Source organism: Pantherophis guttatus, chromosome 1, assembly GCF_059756535.1.
Source record: "Pantherophis guttatus breed Tessera chromosome 1, ASM5975653v1, whole genome shotgun sequence".
NCBI lineage: Eukaryota > Metazoa > Chordata > Lepidosauria > Squamata > Colubridae > Pantherophis > Pantherophis guttatus.
The window spans coordinates 210,312,005-210,327,620 of NC_142063.1; the positions used below are offsets into that span (position 1 = coordinate 210,312,005).

At 37.8% G+C, this 15,616-nt stretch overlaps 1 protein-coding gene across 2 annotated transcripts in view; it reads left to right on the top strand.

Annotated features, from left to right (window-relative positions):
* The first annotated feature begins 1,190 nt into the window (after positions 1-1,190).
* The window catches only part of NBAS (NBAS subunit of NRZ tethering complex), a 152,099-nt gene continuing 137,673 nt past the window's right edge, over positions 1,191-15,616 (top strand). For both annotated transcript variants that reach the window (XM_034432128.3, XM_087882370.1), the window contains exons 1-9: positions 1,191-1,429; positions 3,880-3,934; positions 4,932-4,965; positions 5,650-5,727; positions 6,814-6,861; positions 8,888-8,931; positions 11,116-11,249; positions 12,201-12,334; positions 12,419-12,517. In XM_034432128.3, the coding sequence (XP_034288019.2) occupies positions 1,289-1,429; positions 3,880-3,934; positions 4,932-4,965; positions 5,650-5,727; positions 6,814-6,861; positions 8,888-8,931; positions 11,116-11,249; positions 12,201-12,334; positions 12,419-12,517 (767 nt within the window). In that variant the 5' untranslated portion in view covers positions 1,191-1,288. The remainder of the gene's footprint in view (positions 1,430-3,879; positions 3,935-4,931; positions 4,966-5,649; positions 5,728-6,813; positions 6,862-8,887; positions 8,932-11,115; positions 11,250-12,200; positions 12,335-12,418; positions 12,518-15,616) is intronic.

The following is a 15,616-nucleotide window of genomic DNA, read 5'->3' on the forward strand; positions in this document are numbered from 1 at the left end:
ATCTGATCAATGACAATGACATATCAGAATTACTGATCCCTATAACTGTGAAGTATATAGTAATGCAAGAATTCAACTACTGCAATACTTTTCCTCAGGGCTGCTTCTTTGTGTTTGGAATAGCTTCCTCTTTGAAATTATTTCAATTGGGTAGCACTGAACCAGGGCTATGATCGTGGGTATTGAAGATGAAGATTTTTCTTTGCAATATATTTCTTGGGATACTATATTTATTACTGAATAATGATTTCCACATATTTGTAAAAGGTTACCAAAAATATCTTTCATAGCTTCTATAAGTGGATGATCATTAAACATGTGGAAAAAGCTTTATGTAAAACCCCCATATAAACGAAGAACAAAGGCATGTCAGATTTTTTTTGTCCAATTATTCAGCTTTAGTCAAAGCATGTTTGGGGGGGGGAAGCATTAGTTTATCCAAGAAAACGTTGTTCCTCCCAGTCATGCTAAAAACAGACCTCTTTGTTACTGCTCTGCTGAAGAAATCCAGATGGCCACTAGAGAGCAGCAAAGAGATGGAGAACCTTCAATTTTCTATCTCCTAGAGGCTACCCGGATTACTGCAGTCAAATCCAGTACCTCTACAGTACAGGTAGTCCTCGATTTACAACCACAATTGAGCCTAATATTTGTTGTTATGTGAGACAAGTGTTAAGTGAGTTTTGACCCATTTTATGACCTTACTTGCCACAATTGTTAAATGAATCACTGCAGTTGATAACTTAGTAACCGAGTTGTTAAGTGAATCTGGCTTCCCCATTGACTTTGCTTGTCAGAAAAATTGCAAAAAGTGATCACAAAACCCACCAGGACACAGCAACAATCATAAACATGAACCAGTCGCCAAATATCTGAATTTTGATCATGGTCAAAGGTCGTAATTGTGAAAAACGGTCATAAATCACTTTTCTTCAGTGCCACTGTAACTTTGAACAGTCGCTAAACGAACTGTTGTACTAGGACTCCTTGTTCTTACTACAGCACATACTACATAATCCGATTCCAGAGGCACAAAATGACAGGTTGGATATCTGTTCTTAAAAGCCGTTGAGGATTTACATGCAATAGCAGCTTCTGAGTTCTTTATGACTTTTGTGATCCACGTTGACCCTGGATTGCGCGATAATTGTGCTCGTGGATTGAGAATCCCAGGATCGCGAGCACAGCCCAGAAGAGTTCTGGGCAGAGAACGTAAAGCGTTAAGATAGGCGTCTTCGCCTGGTTTGTCCGCTATAAGCCGCCGTAGCGGAGCCGGCTGGGTACAGTCATGGCTGCTGTCCGGGGCGAAAAGGAGGAAAGCAGCGGCAATAAGATGAGAGAGGAGGAGGAGGAAGAGGAGGATGGCGAGGAGAACATCCTCTACGACTTGCTGATCAACACCGAGTGGCCGCCGGAGTTTGAGGTGCAGGTGAGTCTTTTCGCCGTTGTCGCACGGGCATTAACTCGCCTGCTGGGTGGCGAGAGCTACTGGAGCACCCGCCACGTAGGAGGGGAGAGGTCGGGTCGTGAGAAATGACCGCGTGTCATTGACTTTTTTTTTTAAGGGCTGCCGCTTGTTTATGCCCGAATCTTGACTCTGTGGCCCTGGGGGACTTGGAGCAAGAATGCCCGCGTTGCAAAAACGTTTGGCTCGCCTGTTCTGATGTTAGAATAAGGCACCTTCTGTCCTTCTGATGTCAATCAAAAGTCTTTCGGATATCAGGGTGAAGAACCATTGTAGTATGGCACATGCGTCAGTCGGTTAATTATATTCTATTGGTGTAATACCCCCCCCCCCAAAAAAAACCTTGAAAAATCAGCGCATTGACAAAATTTCCATCAGTCAATTGCAAAAAGCCAACGATGTTTGGATCCACACTTTACTATGCCAATGCATTACACAGCATTCTAGGTTCTTGGGAAGAACTTAAATGACAGCTGTGACTTCATATTCTGGGGGACAGTTGAAAAATAACATATTTATTACATTTATATGCATCCCAACTGCCAGCAGTTCTGGGTGGTTGATTGATTGGTGTTGATTGGAAGAACTAGCCACACAAAGTAATAGCCCATCTTTTAAGAGATGGCAAGGTGAGGATGACCTTATCTAATGCTTAGATGGGACACCACCAGGGCTGTAGGCTAGAAGTTGAAAAAACATCCTGGAAAACAGTATATTTATCTATATAGAAGTATAAATGACATTAAAACAAAGTCTATGTGGTCACTGCAAAAAGTTTTATTTGGAGCAGAAAAGTTATAATGTAATTTATGATTAACTGTATAAGGTTTGTATATATGGTATGTATACAAACCTTATAAAGTTAATCATAAATTACATTATAACTTACATTATAAATTACATTATAACATTGTATATGTAATAAGTGAAGGGACACAGTTGCTCAGTGGCTAAGATGCTGAGCTTGTCAATCAAAAGGTCGGAAGTTCAGCAGTTCAAATCCCTAGTGCTGCGTAACAGGGTGAGCTCCTGTTACTTGTCCCAGCTTCTGCCAACCTAGCAGTTCAAAAGCACGTAAAAAATACAAGTAGAAAAATAGGGACCACCTTTGGCGGGAAGGTAACAGTGTTCCATGTGCCTTTGGCGTTTAGTCATGCCGGCCACATGACCATGGAGACGTCTTCAGACAGCGCTGGCTCTTCGGCTTTGAAGCAGAGATGAGCACCACCCCCTAGAGTCAGAAACGACAAGCATGTATATGCGAGGGGAACCTTTACATTTACCTATATGTAGTAAGTGGAGTACACACAGTCCTAGAAATGCATTGAATCATGCAAATGTGGAAAGTAGGATAACTTTGGCTTCCAAAGTGGTTAAAAATTGTATTAGACATTAGATGGGAAGCTATGTGGCAGAAGGAATGAGATATTTATGTTACAGGCTGAAGAGCATATTCTTTTTGTTGAAGCTTAGTGGTTTTTGGATTTTTTTATATTTCTGATAGATCCTGTCATGTTTCCTTTCTGAGGTGTTTTCTAGGCATAGTTCTACAAGGGACATAGTTTCTTACTGAAAAGAGGAATAATAATTTATGCCCCGTATGTGGCATTATTAAAATGATAATTGTTTTCTATGAGGCTGCATCTGATTTCTCCCCAAATGAAAGTCCTCTTTTTTTTGTCTATTCCTTCTCTTTATTTCTCTATAACTTTATATCATTTCAGAGGATCATTGTTACTGGTTATTAGCTAGAGATTGTCTATAGCTTTTTATTTTCAATCATTCTGTCTTCATCAAAGGTTGTGATGTTAACTGATGATTTTATGGTTAGTGGCATTGGTAGAACCTTTCTGTCCTGAATCACATAACTTTTTACAAGAAGAAGAATGTGAAGCGAATGTGCAATGGAGCTTAATCAGCTTCTTAATTGATATTTATTAATCATTTTAAAAAGTTCTTTGCTTGATTAAGGTAATTTACTGCATCTGCCCAATGACTCTTGCTAACTGAAGTTATCAATGCTGTTTTTATTTTCTTTTTGTTACACTGAAGACTACATAGCTAATTTATGCCATTAGGATTGTTTTTGTAATTTCCACTTAGTGACTGTAATATTATGTTTCTTATAGAAGAATATTCCCAAGAAAGAGATCCTTAACAGATAAAAAGGGGACCTATTGCATGCATGGATTAATATGCAGCATTGCATTGTTTTGTGTCTTCTTACCTGGCTCTGGAGTTGAAGTAGTTCCTGAACATTTTTCTTTCACAATTCTCTAAAAGAATGTAGAGAGTAATAATTTGGAGAAGTATTTTAAAGAGTTGCTTATCCCAACAGTTAATTTATAGCCTGCAACAGCTTAATGGCCTTGCAAATAAAGAACTTACTGAAAACTATCTTTTTGGTCTTGCAGCCAAGAGGCAACCAGAAGCATTATGCATCATTTATCATCACAAGAGTAATTATGGGTAAATATCCATAGCTTCATTATTCAGTAGATTTTATGTGGCTAAAATTAATATGTGAACTAATTAATTAAATTAGTTAATTAACTGCTAGGTTGCCAGCTTCGGCCAACCTAGCAGTTCGAAAGCACGTAAAAAATGCAAGTAGAAAAATAGGGACCACCTTTGGTGGGAAGGTAACAACATTCCGTGCACCTTTGGTGTTTAGTCATGCCAGCCATATGACTACGGAGACCTCTTTGGACAGCACAGGCTCTTCAGCTTTGAAACTAAGTTGAGCACCACTCCCTAGAGTCGGGAATGACTAGCACATATGTGCGAGGGGAACCTTTACCTTTTTACTAATTAATTAAAGTAATGGATATGGCTGCCCATTTCATAGCTGGGGCTCTAAACAACATAAAAAGATTTAAAAATGGTTACAAATTGTTCACTAAAGTTATAAGCTTGTTATTTGATATTCTTATACTGCATCCAGGGCCTTGTGTAATAGGAATTGCATAGTATTTAGAGATGACTGCCCTGCTTAACGATCGTTCAAAGTTACAATGATGCTGAAAAAGTAGCTTTATAATCAGCCCTAGTATTTACACTCATTGCAATAGCTCTGTGTTCACGTTATCAACATTTGGTCATTTCACAACCAGTAGGCATTTATGATTGTAGCACTATTCCCATGGTCACATGATCACAGTTTCTGTGCTTTGCAACCAGCTTCTGACAAGCGGAGTCAATGAAGAAGCCTGCAGTAAAACAGAAAGTTATGTTCATGTGGACCTCACTTAATGACTGCAGGTGACTTGCTTAATGACTAAATGGGAAGTGACATCATGTTATTGTTTCCATGCCTAACCCCAAATACAGAGTTACGTTTTGCAGACATTTTTTGTGGTGGGGGGGAGGAATAAACTAGAGGGCCTATTGACAAAACAGTTACAGAAAGTAGCATCTTCTATTGGTCTTGCTTTCTGTCAAAGATAATTATATCCTCCTCTTTTAGGCCCTGCTTTATTTCTGCGCCACTTTTGGAGCAGGTAAGCCACTGTTAAACACAACTAAGCTTAAGTTCTGTCTTAAGTTACCGAGAGAGTGTATGGCATTTTAAAAGTATTATTTTATGTCTTATAATAGCGTTTGGAAGATGTTATGATCTTTGGTTCTGAAATGGTAATTTTTTATTCAATAAGATTTATCTTCTAAAAGGCACTTTTATTTTTTCAGGATACTAAATGTGAATTGTGTGTGCGCGCAACTATGCCTGTGTGTATGTACCGGTATATACTGTATACACACATATGCTCACACAGCTCTTAAGAACAAATACCTCTTGATAGGTTGTTTTTCATCGGAGTTTTTTTACACTTTGCTTTTGATCTTATTAATATTATAGTGATTTATATCCTGCTTGCAAGAATATAAATCTTTGTCTTATACCAATGGCTTAAACAACTGTAATATTACATGTCAACAAAACATGTGGATAAAAATAGGAAAACAAATAGCAATAATGGTAGTTCAGCTACTTGTAATATTTCAGATATTGTGTTTGTTCTGTATTTAATAGAACTATGTGAAAAAAGTACAGGAGAACTGTTTCGGGAGGAATTTGTAAACATTCCTACTTCTTGCAGTTCATCTGTTTTCTAACAATTGTCATGCAATTAAAATTCATAAGCATCACCTTTATTGCTCTGACATAAACATACTTCTGCTTCCAGTAGTGCAACATTATCTCTCCCTGTTGAATTTGTCCGCCTGGTCAGTAAACAGATGAATTGGCATCTAGAACTTGCAAGGTTGGTGGCAAGGTTCCTTTTCCTTTGAAAGTGGGACTTTACAGTAATTGACTTTGGACTTCTTGCATTCAGACTAAATGCTTTAATATGTCATGTGCAACACGGTAATTTTAATTTAATTAATTTGTTGTAAAATAACAGCCAGTGCAAAAATTGACATCCAGAGTTCAATATATCACTTTTGAAATGAGACGGGAAATTTGAAGTATTTTTGCCTGAGTCCAGATTTGATAAAACCAATAGGAAATTTGAGTTTGTGAATGGTGGCAAAGAGATCAATAAAAATCTTGGTTTTCGTTTTTTATGTAGAGAGTTGTTTTTAAGCCATAGTTTTAGCTCCCCAAATCCTGCTGTTGGCTGCTTATATTTCTTTGCAGTTTCTGATTTGGGAGAAGTGTTTGAAAGGGATGTATTTAAGCAGTAGAAATGAATTTTGTGTTTTATGACAGCCATAGGATTTCTCTTCTTACCTGTGCTCCAGGGGTAGGTTTCAAAACCCATTACTACTGGTTCGCTCGTGGGTGCTTGTGACGCTTCTGCGTATGCGCAGAAGTGTCCGGGTGGGTGGGCGGAGCCTCCCGCCGCCACTGCTTCCGGTTCGCCAGATCCAGTGCGAACCAGTAGCAACCCACCACTGCTGTGCTCTCAGTTTTTATTATATGCAATGCAAAGATAGTATTAGATTCTGATTTAATCAGACTTACACTTGAGTTAACACCGGCTAACCTGAGTCCTACTATTTCCATTGTTGAACTCTGGAATAAATCCAGAACCAACCCAGTTTATATATTTACTAGAGATACTGTATATTCTCAGGGTGGTTTCATGTTCCTAGTACTTCCTGAAACATTATATGCACTACACATTAGTGGCATGTCTACAATTTAATCTTTGAATATATTTTTAATAATATCAGAGATAATTTGTTTACTCAAAAATAGAGAGAAAGGATTTGGGATGCTGTAAAATATTGAGACTACCTCACATTTGCCATGTATTTAAGACTCGATTATATAAAATGATTCCTGAGATGTCTTGGAAGCAGTAATCGCCTATGATTTTCATTCAAACTTTTTATTTTTGTAGCAATGGAAAACTGTTAGCAGTTGTTCAAGACCAGGCTATAGAAATAAGGTAAGTGAAGAATAGCACAATTGTACATCTCAATTCAAATGAATTTAATAAGGCTTATACTCACACAAATTATCAAGCACAGGAAATTAGGCAGTTCAAATGAATATAGCAGATATACTGTGTGTGTGTGTGTGTATTTAGATATATAGTTGGATATACTTAGATATATATATCGCTTCAGAGTGCTTTACAGTTCTCTCTAAGCAGTTTACAGAGTCAGTTTATTGGCCCCAACAATCTGGGTCCTCATTTTACTGACCTTGGAAGGATAGAGTCAATCTTGAGCAGGTCAGGATTGAACTGCTGGCAGTCAGCAGAATTAATGCAATACTGCATTCTAACAACTGCGCCACCATGGCTCTATATATAGGTTTATTGTATGCTAAAGTTCTCTACAAGAATCTGAACTACTAATGGTCAAAGCAAATTGGTGGCAGATAATAGTCAAATTCGAGGTGGCCTGGACTTAGATCTCTTGTGAGTGCGAAGGGACTTGAGACTAATAATGCATTTGACCCTTCCCTTGGGCTCAGGCTCCTATATAGAATTGTAACCAAGATATAGAAGAAAATGTGGATCTTTTATCTCTTTTTATCTCTCTTATCTGTTTGCCATGTATTTAAGTGTTGCTTTAGGAATAAGAAATTCTGAATATGGCCAGAGACTTTAATTTTCTTTCATTTTAAAAAGTCTTTCATCTGAATAACTTTATATGTTAAACTAAATTAAAGAGTTAATATTTCTTCTACACAGAATGGGCTATAATTTATTAACATGATCATATCATCCTGTGGAAACTCAAAAGAAGTTTTGCATTTTACGCTTTGCATTTTTTATCTTGTAAGACAATTGATCCAAAAATGATACAAACCCTCTCTTGCTGCTAAGCGTATATGCAGCCAGAGTAATTTTATAGATGTCAGATGGGAAAATTTAGATAAAAGTTATTTTAAGAAACTGAATTCAGAGCTACCTTTGGCAGCTTCTGAAGCCACCTTTGATTGTACCATTAAAATGTGTTTATTTTTTTTCCTTAGTACAAGCTTTCTGCCATTTAAAGTGAAAAATGCACAGAAGCTAAAATGTAAAGTTTAAATAGGCTTATTCATTTTTATAAACATTTTGATGAGTTATCTTTAAACCACCCAAATCCCAGTTCTTGCATCCGAGTGACACAATTTCACCCATCATTCCATTCTTTATACAGCATATGGGTATCAAAATATAGCCTAAAATAAACTAACTTCCAAACTTTTCCATGATCACACGATTGCCATTTGCAACCTTTTCTGCTTACTTCCCAAGAAAGTCAATGGAGAAGCCAGCAAGGAAGGTCACAAATGACTGGAATAAGTCTCCCTCAGCCACCACTGCCTCTCCCAGCTCTTCTGTGCTTGCGGTAGCCAGTAGTGCATCCCCACACAACCCTGTGCATCTTCCCTGACCTTGTGTCTCTGTCACCTTCTTGTGCACCCTCCCCCACTCTATTCCCCATACTCCCTTGCTTCCTTTCCCCACCTGGCAACAACCACTTACCTGCGTGTAGGCCTGGACTTGCAACTTCCTCCTGGTTGCCCCACTGATTTTGGTTGTGGGTAGCTGGCAGGAAGTTTCTTCACTTCATAACTGAGGGATTCAGTGCTTAGTAATGGACATTCCAGTTCCAATTGCCTTTGTAAGTTAAGGACTGTTAGTATAAGAGGCATTCTTATACTGTAAGATAAATTCTATTGTAGCATTCTGTTTTCTTTGTTAAACAGAGCTTCAAGTGACATACGAGGAGATGTGAATTATGGAAAGGGTGTCCATATTTTAAATTTAATAGTGAAATACGTTAGTTTAAAACGATGCTTACTTTTCACTTCCACTTACTTTGAAACCTTTTGAAAGGACCTACCTCCTTTTACAATGCACAATTTTTAAAGTGATATTCAAAAATTGGTGTAATGTCAGCCCTTGAAAAAATAGTGTAGACAACTATCAAGATATTTGTGAAGAGTAAAAACACACATTTTGCATGTTGCAGGTCTGCAAAGGATGAATTTGGGTCTGTCATTGGGAAATGTCAAGGTAAGTAATTTTTCACTTTTGAGTAAATTACAACTTATCCAGAAAAAAATACATAACAAACCCTATCAAATGCAGTTCTAACCAAAAGTTCCATTTTGGTTTCTAGCTACTGTGTCCTATTTTCTCTTTGTTTCTTTGTTACTCCTTTTCTACAAAAAGGTGATTAAAGTTTTGGCTCCACTGAACTTGCCATGGCTTGATTCCCCCTTCTGTATAGCATTGATCCCTTTCCACAAGGCTCTAGGATAATTCGCCGCTGCCATTTTGTCACCGTATACTCACCACGGCCAACTCGCTATGGCCAACTCTCTGCTATGGGACAAGAGTTACACTAATATCAAAGAAATGGTAGAATAGAATCATTAAAGAAAGGATGCCAAAGGAGGGAGAAAATGAAATGTGAATGACAAAAATTAAAATAATATTTTCATTATTTTAAATAATTAAATTGAATTGTTGAATTGTCCTGTGGTGAGTTGTCCCTTGGCGAATTGGCTGTTGCAAGATGGCCATGGCGAGTGGGTTGTGGCGAGTTGTTCCACAAAGCTTATGCTGCCAAGTTTATTTGTAGAACTAAAGCTACATTGGTTCAGTGAAAGTGATCATTTGGCGAAGGAGTGAATCGTTAGTCAGAATGATGTGGTTATTCCTTGGAAGAGTAGAGGACTTATATACTGTATTTTTCGGAGTATAAGAAACTCCTTTTCCCCCAAAAAAAGAGGGTGAAAATCTGGGTGCGTCTTATACTCTGAATGTAGCCCCGCCCAGCTTCTCAAATGGAGGTTTCAGAGGCTGAAAAAAGCATCAGAAATGAAGCTTCAGAAAAGAAGCCCCCAAACAGAGCTTCAGAAAAGAAGCCCCCAAACAGAGTTTCAGGGGCTTTTTTTCTGAAGCTCTGTTTCGGAGGCTTTCAAAGGCAGGAAAAAAAGTTTTTTTCTGAAACAGAGTTTCAGAAGTTTCAGAGGCAGAAAAAAAAGCAAAAAAAAAAAAAAAAAGCAAGGCACAGAGCTCACAACCAAGGAACCTGTTGCTAAAATTCACCTATGGGAACAGCTGATTGGGGGTATTCCGGGAGGCCAATCCACCTGCCAATCAGCTTTTTTCTTATTTTCCTCCCCAAAACTAAGGTGCGTCTTATACTCTGAAAAATATGGTAATTAAGGGTATTTGTTTAGATTTTATGGCTGAGTTATTCTTCAAAGAGAAGTTTGAACTTATTCTTCAAACTGAGTGTCTAAAACAGGAGGTCAGCATTAGCGCAATCCCTAAAATAAGCCAACTTGGTCCTAGTTAGTCTAAGGTTTTGCCAGAGTTCACATAATTAGATCTGGACATGTCCTTTGATGAGAGAAGCACTTCTTGGAGCCACAGCAATTCAAAAGCTCAGTGTGGCTGTTTCATGGTCCACCCAAGGTCTTCCTGGCAGGATATCTGGGCAACAACCATGCCAAGCCATTGAATGGTTGCTTGATGTTTTTGTACTATGAGATCAGAGTAATGTCTTGTTTGTTGAGGAACCTACATTTGCAGGATTTTATCTCTGATTTTGAGGCATACAGACCCAAAGAAATAGAAGAGAAACAGATTGTATGAGCCCTGAAAAAAGGGAAGCCCAAATCAACTGGTAGAACATATAATTGTTCTGTCCTAAAGAACATAATTAATCAACCAATCAGTCACACTTGCCCCTTAAAACATTTATGGATGTAAAATAGGCAGATGAAATAATAGCTGTCTCTTCCTCTTTTTATTTTAAACATAGCTTTCAGAGTGATTGTGGAGATGCCCTTATATGTGCAGCTCTGGTTTTTTTCCTCCTTTCCCATAACTTTCAAGGGCTCTCATTATCATTCAGAGCTCTTGGTCTGTGATTGTGATTCATGAGCCCACTTCCACTCCATGGTTCATAGATTATCAAAACAACATTATGCCCCGTCCTTCAATGCAGAGAAGCTATAAAACAAAGCACAGTTATTTTTAGAAAGGCTTTGTCATAGGGAACATCGGAACATGTATCTGCTATGCAACTGTTTCAATTGCTTAGCGCATTGTAAGCCGCCCTGAGTCTCCGGAGAAGGGCGGCATATAAATCAAATTAAAAAAAAAAAGTTGTAGTTTGGAAAAAGATATATATATATATATTTGCAATTTGGAGTTGATCTGTTTATCTTTTTTTCCATGAAGTCCCCAAAGATCTGAATCCCCAATGGAGATGTGTCGCATGGAGTCATGATTGCACTTTGCTTGCCTACGGTGAAAGCACAGGAACTGTTCGAGTATTTGACTTGGTTGGCAGTGAACTCTTCCTCATCCACCCGGTATTTTCTTTTCCTTTTTTACAAGCTTCACGGGTCCGATTACCGTGCAATGGAACCACCTTAGCCATTGCAGTTTTAATGTCTTAAGTTGAGAACTTCAATTGTTATATCCTTTATTGCTCATTTTGGTGAAGTAGCAATTTTGCCCGTGTGTTGGTAAACTTGCATTCTTTGTTTGCAGATATTTGAACAAGGTATATTTAATTTTATTTATGTCAAAAAGGCTGCTAGTGTTAGCCTAAAATTGTTGCTGATCTCTGAAATAATACTTCTAAACAAAACATCATTTAGCACCAGTACTTTCATACTGGAAGACAGGCATCTGTCTGTCTTTCTGTCTGTAAGTAATTCAAGGTGGTGAACATACCTAATCTTCATTCTTCCTCTCATTTTCCTCACAAGTCTGAGGTGAATTAGGCTGAGAGAGAGAAAGCGAGTGACTGGCCCAATGTCATCCAGCTGCCTTTTATGCCTAGCATGGAACTAGAACTCACAGTCTCCTTGTGAGACAGCTAGCACATTAATCACCGTGCCATACTGGCTTTTTGTGGATCAGAAATCTCAACTGCCACAATATAATTTTAGAGAAATATAAGTATGCTAACTAGACTTTTCTAATAGGCCTGTTATCAAACACTGAAAAATGCAGGAAGGGATGGATTTTGAAAAAAAAAATCTAATTCAAAGAATTTTCACTTCTTTTTACTTTATTAAGGTACTATTAATAAGTCTTAATACATGATGAAATTTCTTCGTAGTCAGTAATAGTGAGGAATGCATATTCTCTATAAAAATTCCGATTACTTTTAATAATATACTATTGAGAGATTTAATTTCTGGGTTTTTTAAAGAAAAGTTTGGTTTCAATTAGAAACTATTTTCTAGTGTTTGAAGCTTTTTTTAACTTCTTTGCTAAAAAAACCCTGTTTTTTTAATCTTTATTTTAAATAGAATACTAGTTTCCCAGGGGACTTGACTTATGCCATTGCAGGATTGATCTTCCTGGAATACAAAGCCAGTGCTCAGTGGTCAGCTGAATTGTTAGTCATCAATTATCGCGGTGAGCTGAAAAGCTACCTGGTGAGGTAAATATGATGTGATGTGTCTACCAATAATTTATTGGAAATCCTATTTCATAAAATAAGTCCTTGTATCTTTTCTTGATCTAGTGTTGGAACAAATCAGAGCTACCAAGAGAGCCATGCTTTCAACTTTAGCAAGCATTATATTAATGGAATAACTGGAGTAATTTATCATCCTGCACATCGGTAAGATTGGGTAATTTAAATAACTGTTTAATGAAGTAGCCAGGGGCTTGAAATCATTTAGTTTGTCATCCCCCCCTCCTGAAATGTTTGATCGCAGTGAGGTAATTAATAACAGCAATCACTGGCACTTAGCAAACAGTAGTAATGTTTCATTTAGATTGGGGAGGGTAATAGATGGTCTGTTGCTATGTTACTCCTAAATACTCTGGGATCTTCTGGGACTACGGCACCAATGCAAGAGGATATAGATAAAAATTAGTGTGTGTCAGGCTGAGCGACACACAAGTGGTGCAGATGCTCGCCTCCCACTTGGAAGGTTGGGAGTTCAATCCTAAGTAGCGGCAGATATTTCTTTCCTGGATGCAAAGAAAAAAATATCTGCTGCGAATTCCATGTGGAGTCAGGAAGAGCATCCAGCCAGTAAATTCTCAGCTCCATTCAGCTGTTCCAAATCTATCCCAAATTAAGAGGTTAGAGAGCTGTAAAAGGGGAGTTTTTTAGTGTATGTCAGACATGTGCAATTGTCAGCTTTGCAAGGTAGTCCTGACAAGAAGCACACTCAAGAAGTACAGCTCTAACTTTTTATAATATTTTAAGCTTACATGAGTAGATCTTGTAGTTTTGAAAGTATCTTTCTTTCCTCCTTCACCTTTACAGTTTAAGAAACTAGGGAAGACCCCTTCTGAGACGTTTGCCATTCCCCTATTGCTTGTGCAGGCTAAGCTGCCATTTGTCTGACCATTGTCTAGTCTGTAGCTTTTGTTCTTGTCTCCCAAGGTCATTCCCACATACCATTACAACAATTTCCATTGGTGAGGGGCTGTGGCAAATTTTGCACAGTATGTGAGGGCCAACAAGAGGGTGTGATCAGGGACAAAGCAGCAGATCATTATGGAGGCTGTACAGGTAGTCCTTGACTTACAACCATTCATTTAGTGACTATTCAAAGTTACAACGGCACTGAAAAAAATGACTTACGACCAGTTTTCACCATTGCAGCATCCCCATTGTCATGTGATCAAAGTTTGGATGCTTGGATGGTTCATGTTTAGTCCAGAAGTCATGTGATTAACTTTTGTGATCTGACAACAAAGTCAACGCGGGAAGCCAGATTCACTTAACAACTGTGTCACTAAGTTAACAACTGCAATAGCTATGGCAAGAAAGGTCGTAAAATGGGGCAAAACTCACTTAACAAATATTTCACTTAGCAATATAAATTTTGGGCTCAATTCTGGTTGTAAATCGAGAACTACCTGTATACCTTTGATAAACTAATTCCATACATATGCATTTAATTTATTTGCATGTGGCTGTGGCCAGATAGGAAAATTCTTCCTTTAATGAAATAAAATTTGTTTTATCCAACTTGATCTTTCAATAAATATATATATATATGGATCCTATTTTATATTGCCTCTCCTTTATAGGTCTCTGATGAGTAGTTTGCTGAATCTAATAATTGAAAGTACAATAGAATCATATGGAAGTAAGCTTCCAAACTAACTTTTGCTACAGATGACCTAGTTTTAGTCCAAAACATTTTTTCTCTAGAAATATTACCAGCCAATATTTTAACTCTCCTGCCAAACCATTGAAAAAGTACGTTGACTATTGCAAAGATTGCTGGAAAAAATCCACACATTGTGTCCTAGTTGCAATTTTATTTGTGCATAGAATACAACAACTTGGAGCTTATATTGTGGCCTCATTACTAGCTATGCAGGATTACATGTGGCCCGTGGGTTGCAGATTGCGCACAATTGCTCTAATCAGTTCTATGATTTTTATTATTTAAAATTGGAATGCAAATCGTATTTCTTACTTCTTGTTTCTCTTCTTGTTGTGAATGCTTTGAACTTTGCTGAAAATATTTATTTCTGTGTTTTGTATCACTTTCCCTAGAGCATATGGTATTGAGTTGTCATTGTTCTTTAAAATGTTACACATTTTTGAAAGGAACATATTTACAAGTTTTAAAGGTTAGCCACCTGTTTTGTATTGCTGATTACAGTTAGTCCTCGAGTTACATCAGTTCCTTTAGTGGTCATTTGAAATTACTGTGACACTGAAAAAAGTGACTTATGATCTTTTTTTACACTAACAACCAGTGGTGGGATTCAAATAATTTAACAACCGGTTCTCTGCCCTAATGATTTCTTCCAACAACCAGTTCACCAAACTGCTCAGAAAGTTAGCAACCGGTTCTCCCAAAGTGGTGCGAACTGGCTGAATCCCACCACAGCTTACAACCATTGCAACATTCCCACCTTTACGTAATCAAAATTCAGATGCTTGGCAACTGATTCATATTTATGATGGTTGCAATATCCCAGAGTCATGTGATGTGACCACTTGTTTTCAACCTTCTAACAAGCAAAGTCGATGGGGAAGCCAGATTCACTGAACAGCTGCAGTGATTCATTTAATAACTGCTGCGACCAAGGTTATAAAATGAGGCAAAATTCATTTAACTTGTTTTGCTTAGCAACAAAAATTTTGGGCTCAATTGGGATTGTAAATCGAGGACTATCTATATCAGGGGTCTCCAACCTTGGCAACTTTAAACCTGGTGGACTTCAACTCCCAAAGCAAAGCTGGCTGGGGAATTCTGGGAGTTGAAGTCCACCAGGCTTAAAGTTGCCAAGATTGGAAACCCCTGATCTATATTGTTCTTTCAACTCTGACTTAACAAAATTGCTTCATTGTAAAAAATTTTTACATCCCAGTTACCAATCTACAGTTTTTCTTAAATTCACATTTAGATTTAAATAATCTGAGTTTGTTTTTTGAAGGACTTTTCATTACTAATGTCAGGAGTCTCTCTGCCCCCAAAATTTTAGTGCAGTGTCTCTCACTATAATTTTATTCTTCAGATTGAGTAACAATTCTCCAGTAAATGTTTACTCATTTGACTTTATTCATGGATTTAGTTTTTATTTTAAGATGTCATTGTCTGGTAATTTTAGAGCTGTGCAAAATATTCAGGAACAGTGTTTCATGAAGCACAAGTGACACACTCCTCAATGTTTTAAAGGAGTGACAGGCAGACTCGCGTAACGACTGCCCTGTTTAGTAACCGTTTGAAGCTAATGATAG